Here is a 26,471-nt window from a genome sequence, read left to right on the forward strand (position 1 = left end):
TGCTTTCAAGGTGTTTTACAACAAGACATTAAGACAAAGTGGTACAGTCTAAAAGAAAGGTGTAAAACCTAAAGAGCAATTACACTCAAAATGAGAAGATGACTCAAACAAAAAAGGTAAAACGGTGGCTGTGACAGTAGTCTGGATGGATGTCTGGGTGCTGTGGTTCAGAACAGATAAAGGCAGCAGTGTTATTAGTCCCAGAGGATTTGTATGAGTCAAGTCAGACACGGTTAAAGTCCACAAAGTCTGTCTCTTTCAGCCTTAAAGCTTTAAACTTTGTATCTTCACTCTGTCCCTGAGGAAAGAAGCAGCTCTGGTTTTTCGCCGCAGACTTTTGTTCCCACTCATAAATATTGATCGAATAAGCTCACAGGAATCACATCAGTGAGTTCAGATGTTCCTTATTTATTTTTCTTGCTTATTTGTTGCTTCAAAGCATTTTCACACAAAAGTCCAAACAGCCATTGGCATGCATTCTGCAGGACTAAATACCAGGTCACAGATTGATCTCTAGGAAGAATGAAACACCTCAGCTGACATCTGTGGTCACCTCTCTATACCTGGCGGCCACCATCATGCACATTTACACGTGCACGCACGCGCGCGCGCACACACACACAGAGAGACACACACATCAGTCGTCATCCTGACTGTCCTCAGGTTGACAGTTGGGGCTTTAATTTCAAGCTCGGCTAGCTACCCCCCCGCCCCCCTCCACCGCCCTCACTACAACCCATACACATACACACACACACCCCCCACACCCTCACACACCCCACCTCCCAGTTGGAAAGTTCCGCTGCCACTCATCAAGTCTCCAGGGTGCGTGTCTGTCTGTGTGTCTCTCAACTGTGATGACTCTGTTTGTTTGTCTCAGTGTGTGTTTGGGTTTATCTGCATACATGTGAATATGTATGTATATTATTAAACTGTGTGTGTGTGTAATATCATCCTAATGGATATATATTTTTGTGCAAATGGATGTGTCTGTATGCACCAGTATGCTTGTATATTGGCATGTGTGTAACTTTAATGGAGACATGCTCATGCCTGTGCCCTTCTTTACGGCGCTCTGCATGACATGCTCAGATTTACCTGCAGGGAAGTGCTTGTGTGTCTGTGCGCGGTTGTGTTTATTTTTGTTTTGTTTGTTGTTGGGATCTTTTCCTGTATAAACAAGTTGTGGAGACCAGAGCCCTGTCCTAATGAGGCAAAACACGTCATTTCTGCCGGTCCTGGTTAAGGCTTTGGGGTAAGATGGGATGAGGTGTGCGTAAAGTAAGGACTAGGCATGAATTGGTTATGGATTAGGTTAGGATTAAAGTTTGGGATTGGCTGTCCACAATGAATGGAAGTCAATACAGTGTCCTAACAAGGATGGCTTCAACACTGTGTGTATGTGTGTGTGAGAGAGAAGAGCTCATTTGTGTCTAATCAGGTCAGCAGTCTACAAATTAGCACTGGTGTGTTTGTACTCTCTCTCTCTCTCTCTCTCACTCTCTCTCTCTCTGTGTGTGTGTAGGGGCTGCAGGGCTCATGTCTACTGAGAGAACTCAATTCAGCTGTCTATTTTTGTCCAAACTTCAGTGCAGAACAAGTATAAAGATGAATAGCATAATAAAGCTGCTATTGAATCTGAATAATCTTCCTGAGACACAGATGAAAAGATACTAATGTTTCAGAACCAAAGCTACTGCCTATCCACATACTGTTCATTTCATAGTAATCCCATGCACCAGCTGCATTTATTCATGCATTTGAAGACTCCTTAGAGGTTAAAGGTTTTAAGTTTGGGAGGAAGCTTGTTTTTACATCTGTCAACCACAAATTATTGATGAAATCTGAAAACAGTAGTTATTGCTTTAGAATAGGTCAACTGATAGAAAGAGCTGATTCAGAATAGGACAGCATAGAAACATGCAGCAAATTAGTAGGTTATTAGATGCAGACCAGTGCAGTAGGTCAAGACTCATAAATCAGAGTGTTCTTTACTCTGCACAGCCTTGGCTCCTCTTTTAAACTGTATTACACTGCACCCTCCACAAACGTGTAACTCAAACAAAGATAAAAACAACTTGTGTTGCAAATGCAAATACAAGTATTAAGAATTTACACTAAGTTGGCCTACTCAGTGCTTAAAAAGCTTCAGCTGTGCTGTGGATCCAGGATTCTACAACATCATATTTGACCCTAATGCCAACTTCAAAGTATTAACCAGGTGAAAAGGGGACAATGGAATAATATGTAATGGTAGCTGATAGCGGAACAGTGACTCTGTTTAAATACACAGAAAAGGCCAGAGTACTGTGAGAAAAAAATGAACCATATAATGTGCACAAATATGAAAAGCCCCAGTTTACATAAAGCAGTTTTAAGTTTTCCCTTTTTTGTGGTCAGAACATTTGGAGTGATGGCACAGTGAGAGGACAGGGTCTGAAGATGGGCTTGGTTTGAGGGAAGCTGTTATAATATAGTTGTGCTGATTTTAAGTTGGACATTGGGCTGATATTGTTTAGATACATCAAAACGCAAAGCTTTCAAAAACCCAGTCAAGGGTTTTCATGGCAGAGTAATTGGTATTCTCTCATAAATCTAATAAAGGAAACCTGAATGCTCATTGACATGAACTTGAATGAAATCTGGCGGCTGACAAAACAGTGGCGTAATCAGATTGCATTAAGTGACCCAGAGAAGCTGCTGGTCATCATCCACTGACACAATGCAGGCCATTCATCATCCCAGAGAAAAATGTGATTGACTGATTGAAGCACAGCATGTAAGACACAAACAAAGGCCAAAGCCTTATGTCTTTCTATAAAACACTACTGTATATTTAAAGTATAGTTTGTGTGAGCCATTCACTTCTCTATGTACAGTCAGACCCTTCTGAACTGCTCGATTGATTTTCCTAATAGAAACAGACAGAACCAGTAGAGAATGAGATTCCTTTATGAAAACCCATTGTTAAGACAGGCTCAGCATATCTGTTCTGCAGTGTACCAGAAATTGATCTCTAGCCTATGCATACAAGCATGTGCAATATGTGGGTATGCATAATGTATATGTGCTCTGTATATAGATGAGAACTCAGATTAAACTACTTCATGCGTTTGTTTTGGGGAATTTTTTGAAAGAGGTTATCTGAGAGCAGACCAAAGTGAAGTCCAATCCATACTGATAGATATTCAGCAGATAGTCAGGCTTACAATGGCTGAGCTGCTTGATTTAGGCTTAACACTCAGTCATCCCTGCCTTAATGCTCCTTTAGGCCGTCTAGAGCATTAGTGCCACTGCATTAACACACTGATGCTCTTACCCGAGACCGGCAAGCCCACTGGACTGCGTTCATTCCTGCTGCCATCCAAATGGCGCTGCCTCACCACCATTATGTAGCCTGGATCCATAAAAGTTGATCCTTTGCACTTTTTGTGTTCAAAGTCGCTTTCAGTTGCCAAATTGACAGATAGTAAGCTTCGTGGTCTGGATAAGTATAGAGCCAAAGATGGTGCTGAGGGACTTCAGCCACTAGCCCATTAAAATGATTTGACTTTTGTGCCATCTCCAATTCATCCCCATGGAGATTTGGCAGAACCTGAAACTGAATTCAGAGAAATGAGATATTTTAAAGGATTCCTGTGCGTTAATGGTCTGGGTCTCAGTGACTTTAATGGCCTTCATAATCTTAAGACAAATAACATTTTTTGTGCATTGATTGAGGTGAAAATGGCTTGTATTATAACCCCTTGCAACAATGGTCATCCAGCATAATTTGCAGATCATTGTTTTCTGCTCATTGTCTTTGTCATTATCTGAGTTTTTAAACCTGAACCATAACGTGGAAGTTGCACCGGTCTCTCTCTTTATTTATTTTTTTTACCAACTCCTCTTCCATTATGTGCTGAGCTTTCAGTCATTTCTCTGTTTCCAAACAAAGCAGCAAGCGGCTGGCGTAAGCTGATGACATGCTGTGAATCTTTTTCTTCTTCTTCTTGGTATAGTTACATCATTGCTACTTTTGATCTGTTAGGGTTCCACTGCTCAGCATGGCACAGTCAAAATCTATACCATAGAGAAACGCATACTGGTGTACTCTAAATCATTTGTACCACCCTGAGGTTGAACTGCATCTGACAATTTTTGTAATTTTCTGAGAGAAAATCTGACTATTATGCCTACTAATTGCTGAGTCTCTCTTTGTAAATGTAATAAGATAAAGAGAACGGTTCAGACCTGCTCTACATGAAAAGTGCCTTGAGATAATTTTTGATTCTGCGCTATATAAATAAAACTGACTTAACTTGACTTTACTACTTTTTGGATTGGCTGGGTTTGCAGAGGTGTGAAAGTAAAGCAAGGTTTGAACTCCTCTCACAAGCTCTAATTTTTTCATTCCTCCCAAAGCTCCTTCTTTCATGTTTCGTGTGTTAAACCACACAGCAACATGAATCCCAGCAGTCATTTTAGAGGTTGATCCACTCTGACAAGAGCAGTTAGTGACCTGTGGGGTTGGAGATGTTTTAGCTATGCTGTTTGAATTCTGCCTAAAACACAATCAGCCTTTTGCTAAACCCTGCACCCTTTGGTTACTGTTGCTATGCTTGTTAATGATGGAAAATTTACAGTTTGAACATTAGCTGACTAGTTCTGAGAATCTTATAAAGGGTCTTCAACTTGCACTTGATGGCTACATATCTTGAGAAAAGGTCAATTACCTTGCCATTTGATGGTCCATGAACAAGAGGTGAAAACAAAAAAATAGCTGTTGTTATTGCATTGCAGTGTACATCTAGTTAGTCCGAGTAATATGATAAAGATACTTATGATAAGTATGAGATATGTAAGAATTGTATCATAAGAAAATATGTATGATCAGTCTGTAGCTTAATTTAAGCACACGTTTGTATGTATGTATGTATTTTCAAATAGTATGCTTCACTTTAATCATAACATTAGGAAATGCTCTTAGAATGGTAACTAACCAATGTGTGGCATATGTAATGCTATCTCAGGTAATGTTGGCAGAATACTGAAATGCTAATTTTTACATAACTAATAAAGAATAGAGCTTCAGAGCTTCTACTGTTAGGTTAAACTCTGATCTTGCACCTGAGACTAGCTTCCACACAGTGCAGAAATATTACACTGTGGATGTGTTAGTCAAGAACAGGGCTTTTGTTTAATTGTTGTAAGTCCTTGGCCTTGAGTATAATGCCAAGGTACTACTGTTGGTAATAAACTAGCTGATGAACTTGCTAATGCTTGCAGCTTTTGTTAGAGCAGATAATCACACTGATGCTTTTGGTCCTGTGTTTTTGGTTTTGAAAAAAAAAAAAAAAAAAAAAAATTAAATGCAGATTATCACCCATACACATTTTGGCATGTTGAAAAATCCAAAGCACTGCAGAGTTTTGGTTTCTAATCTATATTTGGACATTTGCTGTTCAGGAGAGGGGTTCATTCTGGGATTCTTTAGTATGTAAGGTTCCCATATAAAGATTGTTAAGTATTTTGGAGATGCTGAATGTTGTCTCAACAGCAAATCAGCTAAATTCAACAAAAAGGTTGGTTTCGGGCTTCAGTAATTCAGGCACTGGCTCAGACTAACCTGTATGGGGCAGTTGCTTGTGGGATATTTCAAAATTTCCATCCTTCCTTTGAACAGGCATTGCACAGTTGTGTGTCAACAAGAATCAAAGTCTTGTCTGTGTCTGCCTAGAGGTTCTTCACGTCTTCTGGTTCTGTGCAGCATGCTCATGGCCTTGTTTCTTCTTCTCTTGCAGGGCTTTTATGTAACCCCGTGTTGGTTATTTTTGGAGTGGCCTCTGTCTAGTAAGCAAAGACACTAAATCCAACTTGGACTTCTCCAAAATCAAGTCAGCTTCACATCTGTGCCATGAAAATGTGTTTAGATCTGTAGCTATACTACATACAATATAAGGAAGAGGAGAAGGAGGATTAAGTTCATGGGTTTAAGAAATCCTGTGACCCTTGAGCTTTTCAAATTGGACTAAAAGGCTCCTTTTTATAGTACAAGTTTGGAAATAGGTTTTATAATGACACTGAAATTAAAGCTATGAATCACTAAATGAAAGTAATTGAGATTGCATGTAATAAAAGAATGTGCATTTTATAATTCCTCTGCCTTTAAAACCTCATAGTGCACACTTGTACTTCTGTAGAGAAAAATATTTTTTAAACCACAAGCACTGTCATCAAATGATAGCCATAAACGATACAAACCACACTGTGCTCCTTTGTAAAATCCCATTAAGATGTACTGAAGGGATTTGGGATATTACTTCCTGAGCAATTTTGATAAGAATGTCTTCAAAATGTCTCTGGATGACCTAAAGTGTGTACGTCCTGAGATAATAAACGTAATATATAAATAATAAAAGTTTTTCAACTGACAGTTTCACTGAAGTAAAGGTTTGGAATGTGCTGTTCGAATTGTATCTTTTTATATTAACTTCTTGAGTTTCAGTTCAATTCTGTACCTGCATGCTACTGCACTTACCAGAAATCCTTGTCAGTCATATTGTTCAAAATGGTAATTCTGAGCCTGAGTTTCTGTGGATGGGACCCTTTTCTTTATGTGTGTAGCTATGGTGGATATCACAGCTGATGCTGAGTACTGAGTTCTTACTCTTTGTCTCTAACAAACTATCTCTGAGACTTACTAGAACCTAGAAACAAACTTAGTATTTGAAAACTGTACTTGGCAACTTGACACTTGCATGGCCTTAAGTGAGTTAACTTTGAATTGTTAAAAGCACACTTTTGAGAGATAGTGATGGGGTGGAGTGGTTCAGAGAGGATAACTGTAGCTTGCTTGGCTGAGTTTTGGCTGAGTTTTAATTTGTCACCTCCTGCTGTTCCATCACATCCAGAATTTTGATTTTATTTGAAAGAGAAATTGAAAGACTGAATCTGAATTGTCTCATTTGGTTAGGATGGATTACTCTTCTCTGTAACAGTCTTATTGGGTCAGTTAAACTGATTACACAGCAGGATCTTTACATTAAATTTTTAAGTAGTCGTTAAAGCAGACATCTCTCTCTTTTTCTCTCTACAGGACCTCGATGGGCGTCATGGAACCTTGGGGTCTTCATGTGTATCCGCTGTGCTGGCATCCACCGCAACCTGGGCGTCCACATCTCCAGAGTCAAATCTGTCAATCTGGACCAGTGGACATCTGAGCAGATCCAGGTATATACATACACACACAAATAGGGCCATACACTCTTTTAACACAGAAACACACACAGTTCACACCAGCATGGAAATACTGAAGTAAAAATCTATAATGATAATCCTGTTCTTACTGCCTTTCAATACTATTGCACAGTTTTCATTTGAACTGGCCTCTACATAAAGAAGGGGACAAACATAATAAGATGATATAAGTCCCACCTTTCAAACACCAGCTCTGACCATGGTCTGACAACTACATGGCAGTGTAGACTCATACACTCATTTTGGACTTTCATCAGTTTCAGGCTGATTTTGTGGATCTTGGGCTAGTAATGCTTAAACATTGTGAATGGATGTGGGTATGTGGGTATGGATAAAGCTGATCAGATGGGCACAAAAACCTGTGGACCTAACATTAGCAGAGTACAGTACAACAATCATCAACTAGAACTTCTATGCTATGCTAGCTACTGAAGTTTTACTGAAGGTATACACATGCTGCTTTTTCTTTTTAATGATTTTAACAGTGAATAAAGATGACTCCTGTGATTCAGCTCTGCAGGAACAGTGTTCCTCTAAAGTGCCATGCTAACGACAGCTTGAGGGTCAGATTTGGGCGTAGACAACATAAAAGCATGGACCCATCCTGCCTTGTATCAGCAGTTCAGGTTGGTGGTGTAATGGTGTGGGGGATACTTTCTTTGCCCCTTTGTACCAGTTGAACATTGTTTAAACACCACAGCCTACCTGAGTATTTTTTCTGACCATGTCCATCCCTTTATGACCACAATGTACCCATCTTCTGATGGCTGCTCCCAGCAGGATAATGCACCATGTCACAAAACTCAAATCATCTCAAACCGGTTTCTTGAACATGACCGTGAGTTCACTGTACTCACATGGCCTCCATAGTCTCAATCCAGTAGATCACCTTTGGTATATGGAGGAGATTCACATCATAGGATGTTTAGCTGACAAATCTGCACCAATTGTGTGATTCTATCATGTCAATATGGAAGAAGAAATGTTTCCAGCACCTTGATGAATCTATGCCACAAAGAATTAAGGCAATTCTGAAGGCAGAAGAGAGCCCAACCCAGTACTAGCAAGGTGTACTTAATGAAGTGTACTTAAGGTACCCAACAAAGTGATGGCACATAAGTTAATGCTTGGCTGTGCAGAACTCTCTGGCAACGAGTGGAAAGTGAGCTGGGTCTTTATACTGTCTCTGCAACAGACACACACACCTACTGACAATCTTCCAAGCAAACAAACAAACAAAACATATCTATGTAACGTAGGGCTGAATGATTTTGGGTAAAAAAATAATTGAGATTTTTTTTCTGACAGATATTTGTGATTTGATTTGATTTGAGATATAATTTTGAAAGTCAAGCTTCAGTCCAGGATTCACTGCATACATGTGAAACCTGTGACGGACCATTACCATTTAAGATATGAAATATTAACTGAAAATGAAAATGAAATGAATGAATGAACAATATGAAAAAACAATAAATGATATAGAACATACACATAATGAACCATAGAACAATTCTCACCAAACAAACAGCAGCACTACATTCTCTTGCCTTCTTTGCAGTAACTTTACATTGGTCATTCTGCTGCCTGTGGTGATTTTTCAAATGCTGATACACTGAGGGGGAATGACACACAGAGAGCCAGTAGAGACAGACACAGCTGAAAACTCTGCAGGATTTGTCCTGGTAGAAAATACAGATATGATCCTAACTTATTGTTAGCTAGGTCATTCTACCATTTTCTCATTTTCTCTTCTTTCTCTCTCTGCTTCTTGGTTCAACTGGGTATTTTGCAACTTTATGATATCAGCGGCAATAATTTTCCCGTAGCGGGACGCCGCTACAAAATATGTATAGCAGAAACACTGCAGACAAAGTTGGCATCTTGGTCACAGCTCAAGTATCCCTCTGACACTGTCAGCTGCTTTTTACTTGTCATAATACCGGTAGTTTCCGCTTTAAAGTTTAAAGCCTGTCGCTCTGTTGTTCCTGCAGTGCTCTGTGTGTGAGGCAGCTAAAACAAGTGCAATGACTCGTCCACTGACTTTCTGTGGTAAAAATAATTGTAGCCTTTGCGGTTTGCAAATCGCATTAGCTCAAATCGCGATCAAATCAATTTTGATAAATCGTGCAGCCCTAATGTAAGGTACTCACACACACACACACACACACTGCCACAGAAATGCAGTGTTTAGTATGCATTCCAGTGTTCTTTCATATACACAGTGGATCTGTGACATGCATATACTCAGCAACGTGTGCACACTTGCATAGTGAATATAGAGAACTGTAATAACTCTATACAGGTGTGTTGTAGATAGCTAACATGCCACACTGACTGAATTACATGTAATCTAGAAGAGGTGTGTATGGGTTATCAGAGCATGAATGTAATGTAATTTATTTAATCATCCAGTAGTTAAAATATTCACAGGTTTGGTGTGCACGTGTGTACTATGATAAAGATGTGTGTGTTTCTTCAAGGCAGTGCCTATCCATCAGCTGAGTGTGAGTAGAAAGGGTCTCACTCTGAATGTTAATCACTGTTTTCAATGACTAATTAATTCTGGATGGCTGATTATTCCGACTCTGTCTCCTCCACTTCTCCTATCATCACCCCATTTATCACCCTCCTCTTAATTTAGGCTTGACACATACGGCCAGTGTGTCGTTCATTCTGTGTGTTTGTGTGTGAGTGAGCATGCATGGAGAGGAGTCAGAGGGGTTGAATTGAGTCGAATGCAAATGTGATATATGAAAGAACTCGCTGTGTGTGACACGTACTGAAAGGCGCTTTACCAATTACCTCGCTGTGATTAACACCACATGCCTTTTTCTTTCTTTCTCTCTCGACCTCTCCTCTTGCAGAGTATGGTGGACATGGGCAACACCAGGGCTAGACAGCTGTATGAAGCCCACCTACCAGAGTCCTTCAGACGACCTCAGACAGACCAGTATCCTCCTCCTGCCTGCTCTGTGTTTCTCTGACACAGCCTATTGGTCCCATCCCCACTTTCATTTTCATGAAAACTCACTTTGTCACTTCACATGTCACCATACATTGGCATAAAAACTCCCTGTCATGGAACACTTGCATATAAACTGCTGTTGTCATGGTGCATGTGTGTAAAAACTGCCTATCACAGTAGATTGGTATAAAACCCTCTGTCACCATACATGTCAGTACAGATTTGCATAAAATGTCCCTGTACCACTATATATCAGCCTTTTACATATTTACATACAAATCTAAAGGCTCCCTATATTATAATATTTGCATATAAACTCCCAATGTCACCACAGATTTGCATAAAAATTATTTATATCACCACAGTTATATCACATTCAGCTTGGTGTCAACTGAGTTAAGTTTTTTTTCTAATTGAACATCAGCATTGTCAATGAGCTGTCATGGAATTTGTAAAAACTTACAAAATGCAAAATCCTTTTGTTCTTGATGAAACCTTTTTGGAAGCTGACAGCTTAAGAAAACTGATGAAGAAATGCTGAAAATGGCTGAAAAAACAGCTAAAATGTAGAGGCAAAAGTTGGAAGTTAAAATGTAAAACTGGAGCTGGGAGCTAAAGTTCATTAGCTGAATAATCTGAGAGCTAAAACATGTTGTTGAAACAGATGAAAGGCAAATAATACACTGCCAAAGCTGTAGGTAGAAATAAAACGCCTTAAAATGTGAGAGAAGAAATTCCATGTATTCATATCAGACACATGAACTGCATCTTGAAACTGAAGGACTGAACACATTTTGAATAGTTAATTGCATTTCAAGAAAGTTTTAGAGGATTTGAACCTGCCCTCCACCGATGAATTTTGCTGAAAAAGCTGAATATTTTAACTTTTGTAGTTGATTTGTTCTGTAGCAGAAAGTACAGGCATAGTTATTGATCGAGAAATGTATGGAAGAATAATAATAAAGCTCACTTGGCATTCGCAGTAATAATTGACAGTTTAGGGGCTTTGCTGCAAGATATACATGAGAATAAGAGGCATTTAAAAGAATAGAGACCCTACACATGCTGTCATCAAGTACAAAAACAGATTTATGGTAAATTTTATTTGTTTTTATTGTGGTCAGGTCTGACAGATTTCAACATCAAGGACTGTTTGTTCTTAAAATCTTAGCTGACACCGAGTACAACATTTTTTTCAACAAGACAATAAAAATGCATAATTTTCTTTTAAATGTCAAATGTATTTTAAAAATTACAGCAAAGTTATAATGACTGTGACAGTCATTAGCTGTACAGTATTAGTGTGCATGACATGATATCTAACACTGTATGAGCATTCTGATTAGTTTAACTAACCGACTAGTTTGACCCTTCTTGAAATCACTCCTGTGACAGGCCCTCTCTGAGAAGTCAGAGAAGTCACACTATCAAATCTAACTCACTTATTGTTAAACTTAAGTTTTGTCTGCACACCCTAAGTACCAAATAAGCAGTGACAGGCTTGCTTTGTTGGTATCATTCTACACATCTAACCAGGTCACCTCCAGCAATGTCTGTGTATACAGTGGTATAACAATGGTTTTCAGTTTGCCCTTTTCCACGATACAAGACAAGACAGCTGTGTGGTTAACATAGCAGCATATGTTCATATTTCCACCAGCAGCCTGAAATAAATAATCTCCCAGTTTGAAATGCTGCTCTAATACCCTATCTTGTATCTGGCAGGCCCATTTGTGCGGGTGGTCATCATTCTTCACTCTTTTGAAGTCCATTAGTCGTTCTGACAGCAGCGCCGCTGGCTGAAAACGGCAGATAACAGACTCAGGATTAGAAGAGCTACTGTCTGAGTGTGTGTGTGTGTGTGAGTATTTTCTGTGAGTGCTTCTGTATTTACATCATGATTTTGGTCCTGCTATTTACTGTGCTTATGTATGTTAATGACACAATGAAGTTTATTCCCCCGTCATGTATGCCTTTTCTGTTTTCAGCTCCTGTATCAGTTATTGAGGTTTTTACTGACATTAATATAGAGTAGATTTGGATGTTAGACTTGGATATTTCCATTTTTATTGAGGCGTAAAATAATGTTTGTTTAACCAGAAACATCAATATATGTGTATATCACAAGACTCCACTGACAAAAACAGTAATTATACAGAGCAGAATACTGGAATACCACTTCTTCAATCATTTAGTTTGTTTATGTTATTGTGTGATTTTCAGTGGTGGAAGAAGTATTCAGATCCTTTACATAAGTAAAAGTTCCACATAATAACACAAACAGAGTCACCAACTGAGGCAGCGGGATTCCAGCAACTCCTGTGTTCTGCTCGGTGAAATTGCTGATTTTGTCAGTGGCATTTGGTGGCAATGATTTATAGTGATGTTTCTGGTTAATCAAAAAAGGATTTTAGTCTAAAGATCTATTTCTGTAAGAATCCTGTCCATAATGTTGTCAGACACCCATAATAACAATCTGAACCTGTCAGTGGCAAAAACAAGTACTTTAGTGGATGTACTTGACAGACAATTATCCATTGGATTATATTTCAGCAGCTGTTTATGGTTGCACCTTTATACCCTTACACCTTTCTCACACAATACTGTGCCCTATTTTAAAGATTTTTGTCCCTATCAGTTCCAAAAACATTGGAAAATAAGGTTCACAAATACCAGGGTTATTCTTTAATGCTTAAATATGCTATTGGGACCAAGAATGATTAATCTCTGCTCATCCGGCATGGCAGCTGTAAACAGGACCTTAATAGCAACTAGAATGGCACTCAGTAGAACACATTCAGTACCTCAGCCAAAGCCAAAATGTTGATTGGCTTCTCCCATTGGTAACCAGTGTAATTTTGATCAGTTATGTAGTATAATAAACATGAAATTAGGTTACCTACATGACACCCATCTCATCAGAGCTGGACAGCACTGACTGGACCGGTTGTGATTTATGTCAGAAGTCAGCAGGGGGCCTATATATCAGTCTGTCTGGTCTGTTGGTGTGTTTTATGGGTGCATTGGCGTAGCATCTGTCTTCATCTAACACTCATTTGTTGTCATGTGTTATGTGCCACCATGTCATTGCGCATACATTTATCCACTACAGACCTTGCTGCTGTGCTGAGTATTTAAGTGTAGCATTCTAGGTGTTCTGGTATGTCTCGTCAACAGTAAAAAAATAAGAGCTGTGTTTAAGATGCAGCTGCTGCAGCCTGCCCCTCCTAGCCTCTCGTAGCTTGACTTGTGCGGGTGGTCATCATTTTTCAATCTTCTGAAGTCTATTACTTGATCTGACAGAAGCGTTGCCGCTGAAATAGGGAGATAAGAATGTCGGGATTAGTGCTGATGTAGTGTCTGGGTGTGATGGAGGTATGTGAGTTGGAATTGATGGGTGTGGGCTTGTGTGTGTGTGTGTGTGTGTGTGCAAACACATGTATGTCAGTCATGGTATATTGATGATGGAATCTTAATTTTAACCCCCCAGTTGAGCATAATAACTATTGTTACAAACTATTTTTGCATTCACTGTCAAAAGTTCTCTGATTGATGACTATTAATATCACTGATACCATAAGGCAAGGAGAAACAGTCCATGTCTAGACTGAATGTCTTTTATCAGGATTCCCACTGACCATGTCATTTACCATTTTTGATAAAGTCTCCAAGAAAGGCAGGAAATAAAAGGTTGTTTTTTTTTTTTTTTTTTTTTTTTTTTGTTGTTGTTTTTTTTACAAACATGGTAGTTTCAAGAATGTACCAGAATTTCTCTTCTTCTAGTTTTTACACATTTTGACATGGGTTTTCTGCTTATCATTCATAGAACCACAATACTAATACAACATTAAAATGACATTTTTGATGATTTTTTTGGTAAAGTTAAAGACACAGGTACTCAGCTGGAATCACATGTACAGCTTAACCACAATGCTACTAAGAAAACCAAAAGTCATAGAGTGTATCATCAGTGAATTTCAAAGGCTAGCTAGACAAGCTAAGCTCTATTGCTAGGAACAGTACCCCCCCAAAGCCCATAAATACATACAAATAAGAGTCATATGACTATTTCTAAATCTTTTGCCACCATGATCAAGGTTTTATTGGTTAAGCATAAAAACACTTAGGCATAGGATAGGAAAAGATTTTGGTTTGTGTTGGCACGTCAGATCATGTTCTCTGTGCTTTCCTGCCATACTTTTTAGTCCTCTGCTGCTGTATTTACCGTCTGCGGTGCACATAATGCCCATAAACTCAGCAAAGGTTGAGGACTAACTTTTTTCCCAGTATTCCTGAGAACTATAGTATGTTTATGATTTGATTTTGTGCATAATGGATATTTGGATATTTTTGTGCAGTATTTCACTACTTAACAGCAACCTTCAGAGCAGTCGAGGTCTTCATCCGGGATAAGTACGAGAGGAAAAAGTACTTCGACAAGGAGGCCCTGGCCACAGCTCCAGTGAGTATCACCAACACTTCTACTTTTCTGTAGTTTGAGTTTTGGCTTGTCAGTCATTGTTAAAATTGTCCACAGAGTTGCTATGGTGGATACCATTTTATGACCCGTGCATCAGTGACTGCTTGTTGCAGTGATTTGATGTAAAGCTCTGTGATGACAGTTATAAATTGGCAGCTTTTCTGTCCCTTTTGCTTTCTTAATTTTGTCTCTTTTGGTGAAAGGCTACAGAGTGTTTTGCCATCCTTGCCATCATTCATTTCGCTTGCCCTTTGATTAGAAACTGAAAATTAATCATTAAAGGTTCCGCTCATTCTTGGCATCAACATGCGTCCTGGGTGATCCAATCACAAGTAGAAAGCTCTAAGTACATTAGTTCACACCTGGTGTTAGAATACATCTCCACATGTGTCTCAAGTTTACTACTCATGATCAGATCTCCCTTCCCCACTTCTCTATGCAAATAAACACACATCACTTCTGGCAGGAAGTCTGCCAGAGTTTAAAAGAAGAAATCAAAACAGCACAGACACTGTCTGTTACTTGCCATGTTACCAGGCAAACCAAATCGCCCAAGATGTTTCTTGCACTTAATTTCCACTTAAAGCAGAGGACATCAGTTGAGTAGGTGGTCCTTCAGTGTGGCCCAGGTCAAATTTGCATACACACTGCTAAAAGAATGTGGGCATATGTGGCCCAGACTACCTCTGATTGTGGTCTGTGCAGTTGGACTCACTACTTCTGAATGCATCTTGGGTGCATTCTGTACTTGATCGTGATCAGCCTAAAAGGGCAATGCCTGTTTGTGCGGTTTTGGCTGCTTTTGTGTTAAAAGTCAAAATGTCCTACTTAACATGTTTGGCATCTTTTCCTTACACAAGACATTTGAATGAGTTGTGCCTGAGCATTGACTTTTCCATGTCAATGCACGATTGACTCATCGTGCCTGCAAGGTTTGTGTTTTTACAGCTGATGACCTTTTCTGCACTTTATCACACTTGTGATTGTTGCTCAGCATGTGTGGAAAGGCAGTGAAAACCCTTTCAACCCTGATTTCAGTCCATACAACAGAGTGTTATTGGATTTGATGCCCAGTGCTGTTACACACAGTTAGAGAATCACCTTTTTTAAACACTGTTATCTTGTGATACAGGTCCTTATCAGTAAGTAGAGATGTCTCTGTGTATGTCAGTGTCAAGACTGAACCTTGATTTGTGTGTGTGATGAGAGTAAAGGATGTAATCCGTGTAGGTGTGTATGCGAGTGGGTGGATGCACATTTCCTTGTCTTGTTTCCAGAGAGATTATCTCTGTGAGGTGTGTGTTTGTTTCAGTGAGTGGGTTGCTTCTATATGGTGAGTTATGCAGGGCGGTGTGAACGCCCTCCAAAATGTGTGTGATGCAGTCTGCGTGTGTGTTAGGGTATAACCTCATGTGTTAGCAGTTTGACTCACTGACTCTCCACTTAACACTACAACATAACAGAGAGTAATCAAAACACTGTCATGGAGATGGATAGCATTCAGTTAATAAGAGAGATCCTAACAAACTAAATAGTAAAAGTGTCTTATGCTATCATGTGAAAATGTTTTTTGTCAACACATCAACACACATCATTACTTAATAATTCCAAGACTGTTTAGCTTTCGCTGTACAGTGTTGGAACTGCAGTCATGATTAATAACTACATCTGCATCCCTTCCATCTTGACATAAAAATGCTGTAAGTCAACACCTTAACAGGTAATTCCCATTTCAAGTTCAATTTAAAAATCAGTGTTCCATCCTCCACATTATTTTTCATTACCCTCTTCAATAGTCTCTCATTGCGTCATTAAGTCTTCATAATGTTAATCATTAATGTAACTCTTAAATGTTTCATATAGTAATTATGCATCTTGGCCTGTTGCAATCCAAATTGAGTGTCATCAAAAATATCAAAAGAATGGTACATAGTACTAAGTTACACTGTGAGATTCTGACTACTCTTCACTATCTGCCAGCTGTCAGTCATTGCAATTTGGCAATTTCCGAGCTAGAAACTACCTGTGTGAAAAAAACTGACAATAATTATCAAGATTGTTTATCCACAGGGAGCAGCACTTCTTTGTTTTTTGTTTTTTTAAAATACAGCCCACTCTCTCTTAAATGATTCAGAGTTGTGTTTCTTTCTCAACAAAACATGTTTTCTTGGGCCTTTCATTTTTTTTTTTTAGTTATGCCACTTTCCTTTAATTCATGTAAATTAGCTGTAGCTGACAAAATGTGCTAGTGACAGTCATTATAGCCAGAGAAATTAACAGTTGCTGATGAGTGTTCAAGGATCAAGGATTGTTTGTTGTCATTCCAAAACATGTTGATACATGGAGCATTTTTCACCTTTTACAGCTGAAGAAATACAGTTATAGAGAGTTAACAATATGTTAACAATAAGTCTCAATGTTCCTCTTGTGTTTTAAGTAATAATCACTAAGCACAATCAATGCTTCATGTAAGCAGAGAGCCGTGATCAAGGTTTTACAAGAAACCGACACTCACAGCTGCACACTTCTCTGAAACACTTCTACATAAAATGAACAATGCAATGCAAAAACCCCACCAACTGACAGATATTTCTATCCTGACAAGCAAGTTTGCACACTTCTTCTCTTCATCTCTCCGTCTTGTCCTCTCACTGGCTTTCTTTTTGTTTCTATCATTCTCTTCATCTTTCTGTTTCTCATTTTGCCTTTTCTTGTTCCCTTTCGCCTCCTGTATCTCTCTCTGTTTCTCTGTCTTTCTCTGAAGCATTGCCAGCAGTCAGACTGTGATCTAGGATCTGTTTCTGCCACCCACACAGACAGCTTGGCTTTTATATGCAAATTAATTATTAAAAACAACTCATTATCACTTTAAGCAGTTTCATGCAGATGGAAGAAGGAGAGGAGAGGGCAGGCTACAGTAACCCCGAGCTATACTTTGTGTATGTGTTGGAAGGAGGGAGAGGAATTTGTTGGTTTGACTTGTTTGTTGAGCTCTTATAGAAAAGAAACAGTTTGCATCTCTGCATGCCTCTTCACTGTAGTTACATCATCATACTGCACTGCATTTGTTTACCAGAATGTTTGGATGATATTGGCAGTTTGTTGAAAACTGGATATGGTCAGTGTTAATGCTGTAAAATGATGGATAAACTATGATGCATTTGCGCATCAAATTTGAGATGAGATGATAAGATGTTTCCAAATTGAAATCACAATTTTGGTTGAATTCTACTGTGAGAAGTTTGGCTTAACTGATAAAAGAAAGGTTTTGATTGTTTAAAACTTTTGATGAACAGCCTCTGCAGCCAGAAGTTGCAATCATTGGCACTTGGATTTTCACTTTATTTTCCAAGGTTCTGGAGTTTGCGTTATTTATTTATTTTTTTTAAAATTTGGCCACTTGGGGGCAGTGGAAAAAGCTGTAACACAATATTAAAAGCACCTGCTCAATATTGTGTGGGCCCCCCTTGTGCTACCAAAACAGACCCTCCGAGGCAGACAGGGACATGAGCCCTCTGGGGGTGTCATGTGGTGTGTGGCACCTGGACATTGGCAGCGGATCCTTTGGAACCTGTGGGTTGTGGGATGTGGCCTCCATGGATCTTGGCTTGTTTCAGCACATCCCACAGATGCTGTTTCACATGGGATTTGCAGAGGCCAGGTTACTGCATTGGGCTCTTTGTTACATGTCAAAGTAACATCCAGATGAAAGTCAGGATCCAAGATTTCCCAGCAGAACATTGTATTGATGTTGTGGCTGACTGGTGTACACAGTTTATTAGGTACACCTAGCTAAAACTAATGCAGTACAACAGTCCTGAAATAAATCCCTTCATGACAGTGCAATGGTCATTTGGGAGACTTTCTGCAGTTTGTGGTGCTGTTTAATTATATTGGATTATATACTAGTGTTTCAATAATTTGTGCATTCTATTTATAGCTGAGAAACTGGATTTGTTTGTCAGTTCAAGTTTTCTTTTGTAAGACAAGAGATTTATATACCTTCGAACTTATTCTGACCTTAAATAAAGATCTTTTTTCTGGAAAAAATTGTTTGTAGTTTATTATAGTTTTGGTATCAATACTCAAACTCAGGTGTTTCAGATTACACCCAGTCTTCTTCTCATGATGGCCCGGATACTCTTCGGACATTTAAACATTTCGATTCCAAAACAATTCTGCAGAAAAAAGTTGTTTGTTATCAGTCTCCTCAAACCAAATCAAAAAAGTGTTATTGATGCACACATAGACTGCAGATTCTGATGCATTTAAGAGTTTGAAGTGCTGGATTTTTATTTGTTTACATGTGTAGAGATGCACGGAGCGAAAGACAGAGCGAAGGCAGTGTCTTATAATGGACGGCTTGCAGCACTTTGCTCACAGTGGAGCACATGAGTTCATTCATTCCATTTCCATTGCCCATGCAGCATGAGCTCATTGTTCTGCCATGAGTGAATTCTGAGGTGTGTGTGTGTGTGTGTGTGTGTGGACCACAGATTATTTCAATGTTACAGGAATCAAGAAGACATCAGAGTACATCTTGCAAACACTCTGTGATGAGCCCAGTGATTGGCCCAAAAATGTCACAAGAGAGCAGCACAGTCACCCTGGAGGAAGACTTATTTTCCTGTGTTAGTCATAGGGGTGTCCTGTCCGCTGTGTTCATAGTACTTGCCAATGTTCTCTGTGTTCCTGCAGCCAGCTGTGCAGCCCACTTAATTTCTACCACTGACATATTGTATTCGGACGTAAGTGGACGGCAGAGGAGCTATAGGGGGCATTTGCCTAAGGTCACATTTCTGTCCTTTTTTGGTTGAACAGGAGAACACAGGTTTCTCTGTCACGTGAGCAGAACAGCCAGCAGTGTGTGGCAGGTGAAAATCATAATCACATTGAGAGCGTCATTTCCTGTAAGCACACAGGGGCTTTGAGACAAAACTACCCTGTTGAAATTCATTCACTGTGTACACAGTGTACTGCATGTAAGTGGTACTACCTGAAGTATCCGACTTCATTTCTGTGAGCAGTGCTACTGATAGAAGAGATTTTGATGAGATTAACTAGTTTTGGTCCAAAGTCTGCTGTTATAAATTCTAACAGTGGTCTCTTGATGTGTTTAGGTCTAGCATGTAAAGATAGTGGGGGGTGAGGAGAGTCTGGGTCATGAGTGGCTCATTGACCTGGTGGACACGCACCAGCTAAATGAAGTGATAGCAGCTGGCATATGGGTAATGGAGGTACCCTTTTGTCAGATTGCACAGCAGCGAATTGGCAAAGAAGCGATTGCAAATAGGTTGCTTTAAATTAAGCAGCAGAGGATGGATGTCATTGCTTAGCCTGCTGCCATTGTGACCCAACCCTAGATAAGGGGAAGAAAATGAATGGATGGATGGATTCTTTATTGGCAGGCAAAAAAAAAAAGTTGGTGTTGGGTCTTCAGTTGTCGATTGTAAATCTGATCGCTGATTGGCATGAACCTAATTCAGCTCTGCAATAAGCCATCCACATTTAGTCATTGCAAGGATATTTGTGACTGCAACTGTGCCACAAAACATACCTCAAGGTCATTGAGTTGACCATGACTCAGTACTCTCTGAGAGCACTGTAGAATTATATTACAGTCCAACCATCTAAAACCTTCCCTCTGCCTCCATAATTCTTATTTTATTAGTCTCTGTATGACTATTCCACTTTACTTCAGTGAGTGTCCTCTGTAAGAGTACAAATGAAGCTGTTAAAGGTCTACCCAGCGGACAAGTTTCAGTTAAGATGTTAACCATCTTTCTGTCTCGCTATCGGTACTCACCACAGCAGAGAGCTAGACACTGCTATCTCCAAGTCCTAATATCTATTCAACCTCTGTTCATCCTTTTTCACCCAGCTTGCGCTACTCCTCTTGTTATCTATCCTCTCTTTATTATTCTGCTCCCCTCCACCCCTCCTTTCACTCCTCCTTCTTACCCTCCAGCCTCTTTTCTCTTTATCTTCATGATCAGCCCATCTGTGCCTGTTTAGTGCTGTGTCGACATCTCCGGCAGCATCAAAGTCGGAAGAAGAGGAAGTTTTCAGAGAGGGGAAAAAAAAAAAAAAACCTTGAAGACATCAACAGAATAAGAAGGGGGATTGAAAATGTTCTGAATTCACATCTCAGCTGCACTTCTTTCACCACCACAGGCAACAAGAGCAAGCAGTTGTTTGATGCCTTAACAGCTGAGAAGGGAGGGAGACGGATGGAAATGGAGGAAGATGAAAAATGGAGAAAACAGTCCTCTGTTCTGCCCTCAGAAAGACACAGTCAGTGTTAGTTTCCACCCTGAGGTGGTTTAGAGAGCAAGGGGTGGGGGTGGGGGTGGGGGGGTAGTGAAGAGGGAAAGGAGGTGGGTTGATGCTAGTGATGTCATCTCTTTCTGCGAATGCACTTTTCTCTGGCTGACTTAAGCAGTTTTATGATCATGTTTCTCACCGAAACACACTGAGTGTGTTCTTAGGGTCACGTGAGTTTCCTTCACCATAAACATTTGCAAAATCATTTTCCTGAAGTGTTTTAAATCTGCATGGTTTCTGTCAGTGTTTACTTGCTGGCAATCTTCTTCTCCTCTGTAATGTGCCTGCTTTAATTGCACATTATTCCATATGTCAGTTCATTACTGCCACCTATTGGGCAGTGGACTGTGTATCACCTCATAATACAAAACATAAACAAAACAGGGGCTCACTGCCTGGTTCCAGCCCACACCTGATTTGTTTCCATGACTGGAATGATACCAATGAATAATGATGTAAAGGACAAAGTGGTGATTCATATGGCTGTCACTTTTTGCCTTTAAATATTTAACCTGTAATGATCTGATGATCAATTTCAAAATTCATAATGTATAAGTACAGCAGGTTGTGCCTTGTACTCCAGTTGGTGTTGAGTTTTACATTTGACAACATAGTCGTGAATACAGATAAGGTTGTTTGCTGTTTTACAGTAACGTTACCATGACAACAAATCTGATGTATTCACACTCTGTAAGTAGGCGGGTGTGAGTATCCATAAAGTTGTCATAGACAAACCCTGCCAGTCTCTTTACCAGCCCTCACTGTGTGCTTGCTGGTGGTGGTAAATTTGATTTATTGTTTTTTGATAGGTGGCACAGTGATCAGAGATGTTCCTAGTAGTTGATCTCCTGATAGACAATAGTGAAAAACAGGGAAAGCAAAACTGTTGTTGCTCTACTAGAATCATAAAGTTCTTTGTTTCCTACACATTATATTCAGAAGGATTTGTACATTCCACAAAGCTGCAAGTTCTCACAAGGCTCTGTGTGCTGTAAATTTCGCCATTCACTCATGTTCAACTCCCATGTGCAGCCCCTAATTTAGGACTGTGTAGACTGTACACAACATGTCCACCCAGACACCAAATGTAATAAACAGTGTCAGCTGTCCTTTTTGATTTCTGAGTAATTAAATTAATTAGAGTAATTAAAAAATGTTCGTATTCTTCATTTCAATGAAACAACTGACCATAGTTCCATAGTTTTGCAGATGGAACTGGTGGTTTATTTGTATTTAGTTTTGACTGATGGGTGGAATAATTGAATTTTTGTGGAGTACCACTAAGTTTGGATTCTTTTATAGATTCAAGCTGTGTCACACCCTGATTCAATTCTTTCTCCTGACCAAAATCTCATCAGTGCTTCACTGTAGCTTTCCGCAGCTAACTTTTCTGTAAATGACCCGAGTACTTTGACTATTTTGTGAAATAAGCAATCTGCTCAGCTGTCATGTGGAGTGAAGACGCAGCACAACTCTTAGGAGGAGGTAGCTGGAAAAAGGCAGCGAAACAGCCAGATGGTAAAGAATAAACAAGGAGGAGATACAGACAAGGCCAAGGTGGTGTCAGAACTGTTTAGTTCAAATCTGTTAACTGACATGTCTCATTACAGGCAGGAAAGATTTAAGATTTTCTGTGGTGAAGCAGCTGATGGAAATTATGTCAGACTGGATTGGTGTGGATGTTGAAGACAGATTGAAACTGGCAGTAATTAATCTAGAAAGTGCTGTGTTTATTTTTTTGGCACTCGCTTTCATAATAGGATTTTGTGTGTACCAAGCTGTAGAAAGCATAAACCAGGTTTTTTTTTTTTTTTCCATAATAAGACTACTCCTGAAGTCTCCTGAACATAAATGTACTAATATTTCATGAATGCAAATGTGTTACTGGGAATGATCCTCTCTTGACTTTAGCCTTTCTTCCCTATCTCCCTCCTGTCTCCATCCATTCCTCTGTATCTCGCTGCTTCTTTGTCCATCTGGCATTGTGATAATCTCTGTCTGTGGAGAAATGCATATTGAGTTTGGCAGCCTTACGTCTGAAACAAGGAAAATGGATGTGCAATTTAATGCAGACTAAGGAAGACATGCCTTCTAGAGCTGCAGTGATCAGTGTTTTTTGTATTAATTGATCTATTGATGATGATTGATTGATGTTTAATGTGACTGGGACTATCATAGTGATGAACCTGCAGAAATGTATTGATGAACTCTGCAGTTGCTCTCAGCTTTATGGAGATTTTTAGGTACAAAACCAAAAAAGTTAGTGACTAGCTGGTGTAGCAGGTAAAATGCGCACCGTCCACGCGTTGTGACGTCTATACAGGGATCCACGAAGATCCATGTGGATTTGGGTAAATAACATAACTGTACTTTGTACAGACCCTTGTAGATCCATGAATAGGCATTAAGTTTTCCAGCTGTTCTACTCTTCTGGGGACAGCAGGTAGTGGTGGAGAGGATAATAGAAAGAAACGACATTCACGTTCCCCACATTTCTCTACCTTGTCTCATGACATGGCTGCTGTCACCCTGTTTGATCACTACTTTCTTCTCTGCAAAACACTCTGATGAGCAGAGAAGTTAAAAAAAAAAAAAAAAAGTGGGTTGTGAAAACAAGCAGCTGCTGTTGCTGGTAGACTGCAGAGTTCAATTCAAGCCCGCGCTCAGTCTGTCTCACAGGTCAATGACAGGTTAATGGAGGTCGTCCTCGCGCTCCGTAAGTGTGTGCGTGTGTGTTTGTGGGTCTGTTAGAGCCTGTTTTGACACCATTCATTCTGTGCAGCTGTGAGGCCGAATATAACCGTGGCTTGCAGCTTCTACTGAAGCAAAGTGTACCCTGCTGTAGTGGAGAAAATTCTCCTTCATTCCCTCTAATTAACTCAGCTCTCTCTCTGCTTCACTTTTCTCCCCCTGCAATGTTCTCTCTCCACATTCTCTTCTCCTTGTTCTTCCTGTCTGTCTTCATTTTCTCCTCCTTTTCCTCCGCTGTTGTCTGTGTCTAACCCTCTGTCTGAAATTTTCTATCTGCCAGCAGAAGTCATCTGAGGCTGCTCCTCCCTCCACCTCACCATCCTCCCAGCCTGACAGGAGCAGACAGGAGGTACAGGTCTCCTCTGTACTCTGGTGTTGTGTTGTGGTTGTGTTCTGTTGTACTGTCGTTATATAGATTTGTTGTGGTGTTGTCGTCATGTCCTTTGTCAGTGTTTTGTTTGTCCAAGTGAAAGGCCAGAACAAGTCAGTCAGTGGCAAAGTATTTGATTGGCTTATATAATTTCTTTCTCTGATACTCACCTTGAATAATTCGCAACATAAAATGTCAGGTACTATCCCAAGTAATGTAAATGTAATTCGACTGTATAGTTTACATGAGACATTTGCTGTGACTGAGTCCCAGTCTTAGCTTTGGTTTGAGGCTTCTATTCAAGCATCATGTAAAACATGTCACTCAAATATGTTCAAAGAAGCAAGAGATGAGAAACAAAATGTACATTTCTTTTTGTCCTTTTTCCTAATTAATATTTATACATAATCTTGCAGTAGTTCAGCAGCATTTTATCAAATCTGATTCCAGCATTAGCTCACTGCATTAAATCCTTATTAAAGGCCTTCTGAATCCCTTATTGAAACTAATTTGGTTTACCTTTTAGAAATGACTAAAACTCAAAGAGCTGTCCTCAGCTTTTGTTGGATGAGAAAGCTGAAACTCTACAGTTTGAAGTGGCAGCCTGATTAATGTTTACAACTGGCTGCAACATGAAAGTGAGATGAGCAGCATAAAAAATGAAAAGTTGATCAAATGTATTGTTAAACATTGAAAAAACAGGTGGAGGCTACTGATTTTTTTTTTCTTCTTTCTCATTAGCTACTTGTGCTCAGTACTGGTAGTTATGAACCTGGGCCTTACTGTCCCATGTTTTTGGGTGTATATGATTGATTCCAAAAATCTCTGGAATCGGTGCTGTGTTGAGCAAAAACAGTGCACCCAGCAACCGCAAACAGATGCTGCAGTGTAATCCAATGGGCAATTGTTTGCATCAAGTGTTACAATATTATGAATAGCGTTCCTACAAAGACAGACCTTTTTACAACAAAACAGAAACAGTAATTGTACCTTGTAGAACACCAGAGTTGCTGGAATACTGATACTGTGCGTCGCTACACTTGTTAATGATGATCCAAAATCTGTGACTTTGACTTCTGATCACTCCCTCTTGTGTTAACTGTGTAAATAAGTTAGAACAAAAGCCACATGATTTGTAGAGGAGGATTCCAGCTGTAATTTGCTGTGTTTTATTAGTGATGATCAGATGGGAGTATAATAGCCTGCTAATGCTGCTGGAGCAAATTGCCCAATGCTAGCCTCATTAGCTCATAGTTAATAGAGTCAAAGACTTAGTGCCTGCCACAGCCGTAGAGATAATAAACACAAACTTACTGATGGGTATGTCAACAAAATGCAGCCAAAATATAACCATCCTGCTGAAGATAGGCAAGAATATTAAGTCATCAGTCACTGCAATTAGTTTACTGAGGACCAGTCTCTGTATCTGGCTTCAGCTGTTCTGACTGACTGTTCATATGTAAACAGCAGCCATATTTGCTTTCATTTTGCTGCTCTGAAATCCTTAGATTAATCTTCGCAATCTAAGATTCTAGCAAAAATTTAAAAAAAAAATTCCCTGTGACAAACCATGACATTTGACGCAGGCTGTCCGTGTGTGACAGATTTGATAATATGCTGTGTGAGTTCTTAGTCAAAAGTCAAAAAACCATTGACCTTATACGGTACACATGCTCAGAAAAGAGTGCAAAAGACAGTGATTGTGAAATAATGGTAGATACTCCCAAAGTTCATTCTGATTTGCACGATTTCTAGACATTGATTATATGCATGACTATTTATTATGTTCTCAAGACCAATAATATCTGAACACAAGTAACTATAAAGACATGGACAAGTCCATGTAAAGTAATTAACATACAGACAGAAGCAGGCACAGAGAGGAACAGACTGTTGTTAATGGCTAGATTGTCGGGCTTCACCCGCTAAGCTAAAGCTTTCCTCTTTGGTATCCTGACAGTCATTAGCTGAAGCACGTTGGTGGCTGGCAACAGCACTGCCTCATTTACATATAACAAAACAAGACAGAACCATTAACCTGAAAACACTACATCAACTCTCTGTAGTCTAATAATGTCTGCACATTAAATCTGCATTGTGAGCACATTAAAATCACATTAAGGAATGGGATCTAATTGTTTTCAACCTGCCAGTGAGGTATAGCAAATCTTCATCCATTGCCTCATGTTTCCTCCTATAGAACATTATAATGGACGTCAAATGGTGATTTAATGAAGAAAGGTGCTTTCTTTCTGCATGCTTAAGCAGTATTATATAGTAATTATGGCGTGGCAGGACAGGAACATGTCAGTTATCAATATGATATCCTGTTTGCTGCA

General features: G+C 39.5%; 1 protein-coding gene across 5 annotated transcripts in view; it reads left to right on the top strand.

Moving 5' to 3' along the window:
- smap1 (small ArfGAP 1) overlaps positions 1–26,471 on the top strand; it is a 93,147-nt gene that overhangs the window by 10,639 nt on the left and 56,037 nt on the right. For 3 of the 5 annotated variants that reach the window (XM_051076695.1, XM_051076696.1, XM_051076697.1), the window contains exons 2-5: positions 7,079–7,212; positions 10,107–10,192; positions 14,594–14,669; positions 24,043–24,111. In XM_051076695.1, coding sequence (XP_050932652.1) covers positions 7,079–7,212; positions 10,107–10,192; positions 14,594–14,669; positions 24,043–24,111 — 365 coding nt within the window. The remainder of the gene's footprint in view (positions 1–7,078; positions 7,213–10,106; positions 10,193–14,593; positions 14,670–24,042; positions 24,112–26,471) is intronic. The other 2 variants (XM_018694644.2, XM_051076698.1) reach the window with 1 other exon arrangement.

Source organism: Lates calcarifer, linkage group LG16_LG22 (assembly GCF_001640805.2).
Source record: "Lates calcarifer isolate ASB-BC8 linkage group LG16_LG22, TLL_Latcal_v3, whole genome shotgun sequence".
Taxonomy (NCBI): Eukaryota; Metazoa; Chordata; class Actinopteri; family Centropomidae; genus Lates; species Lates calcarifer.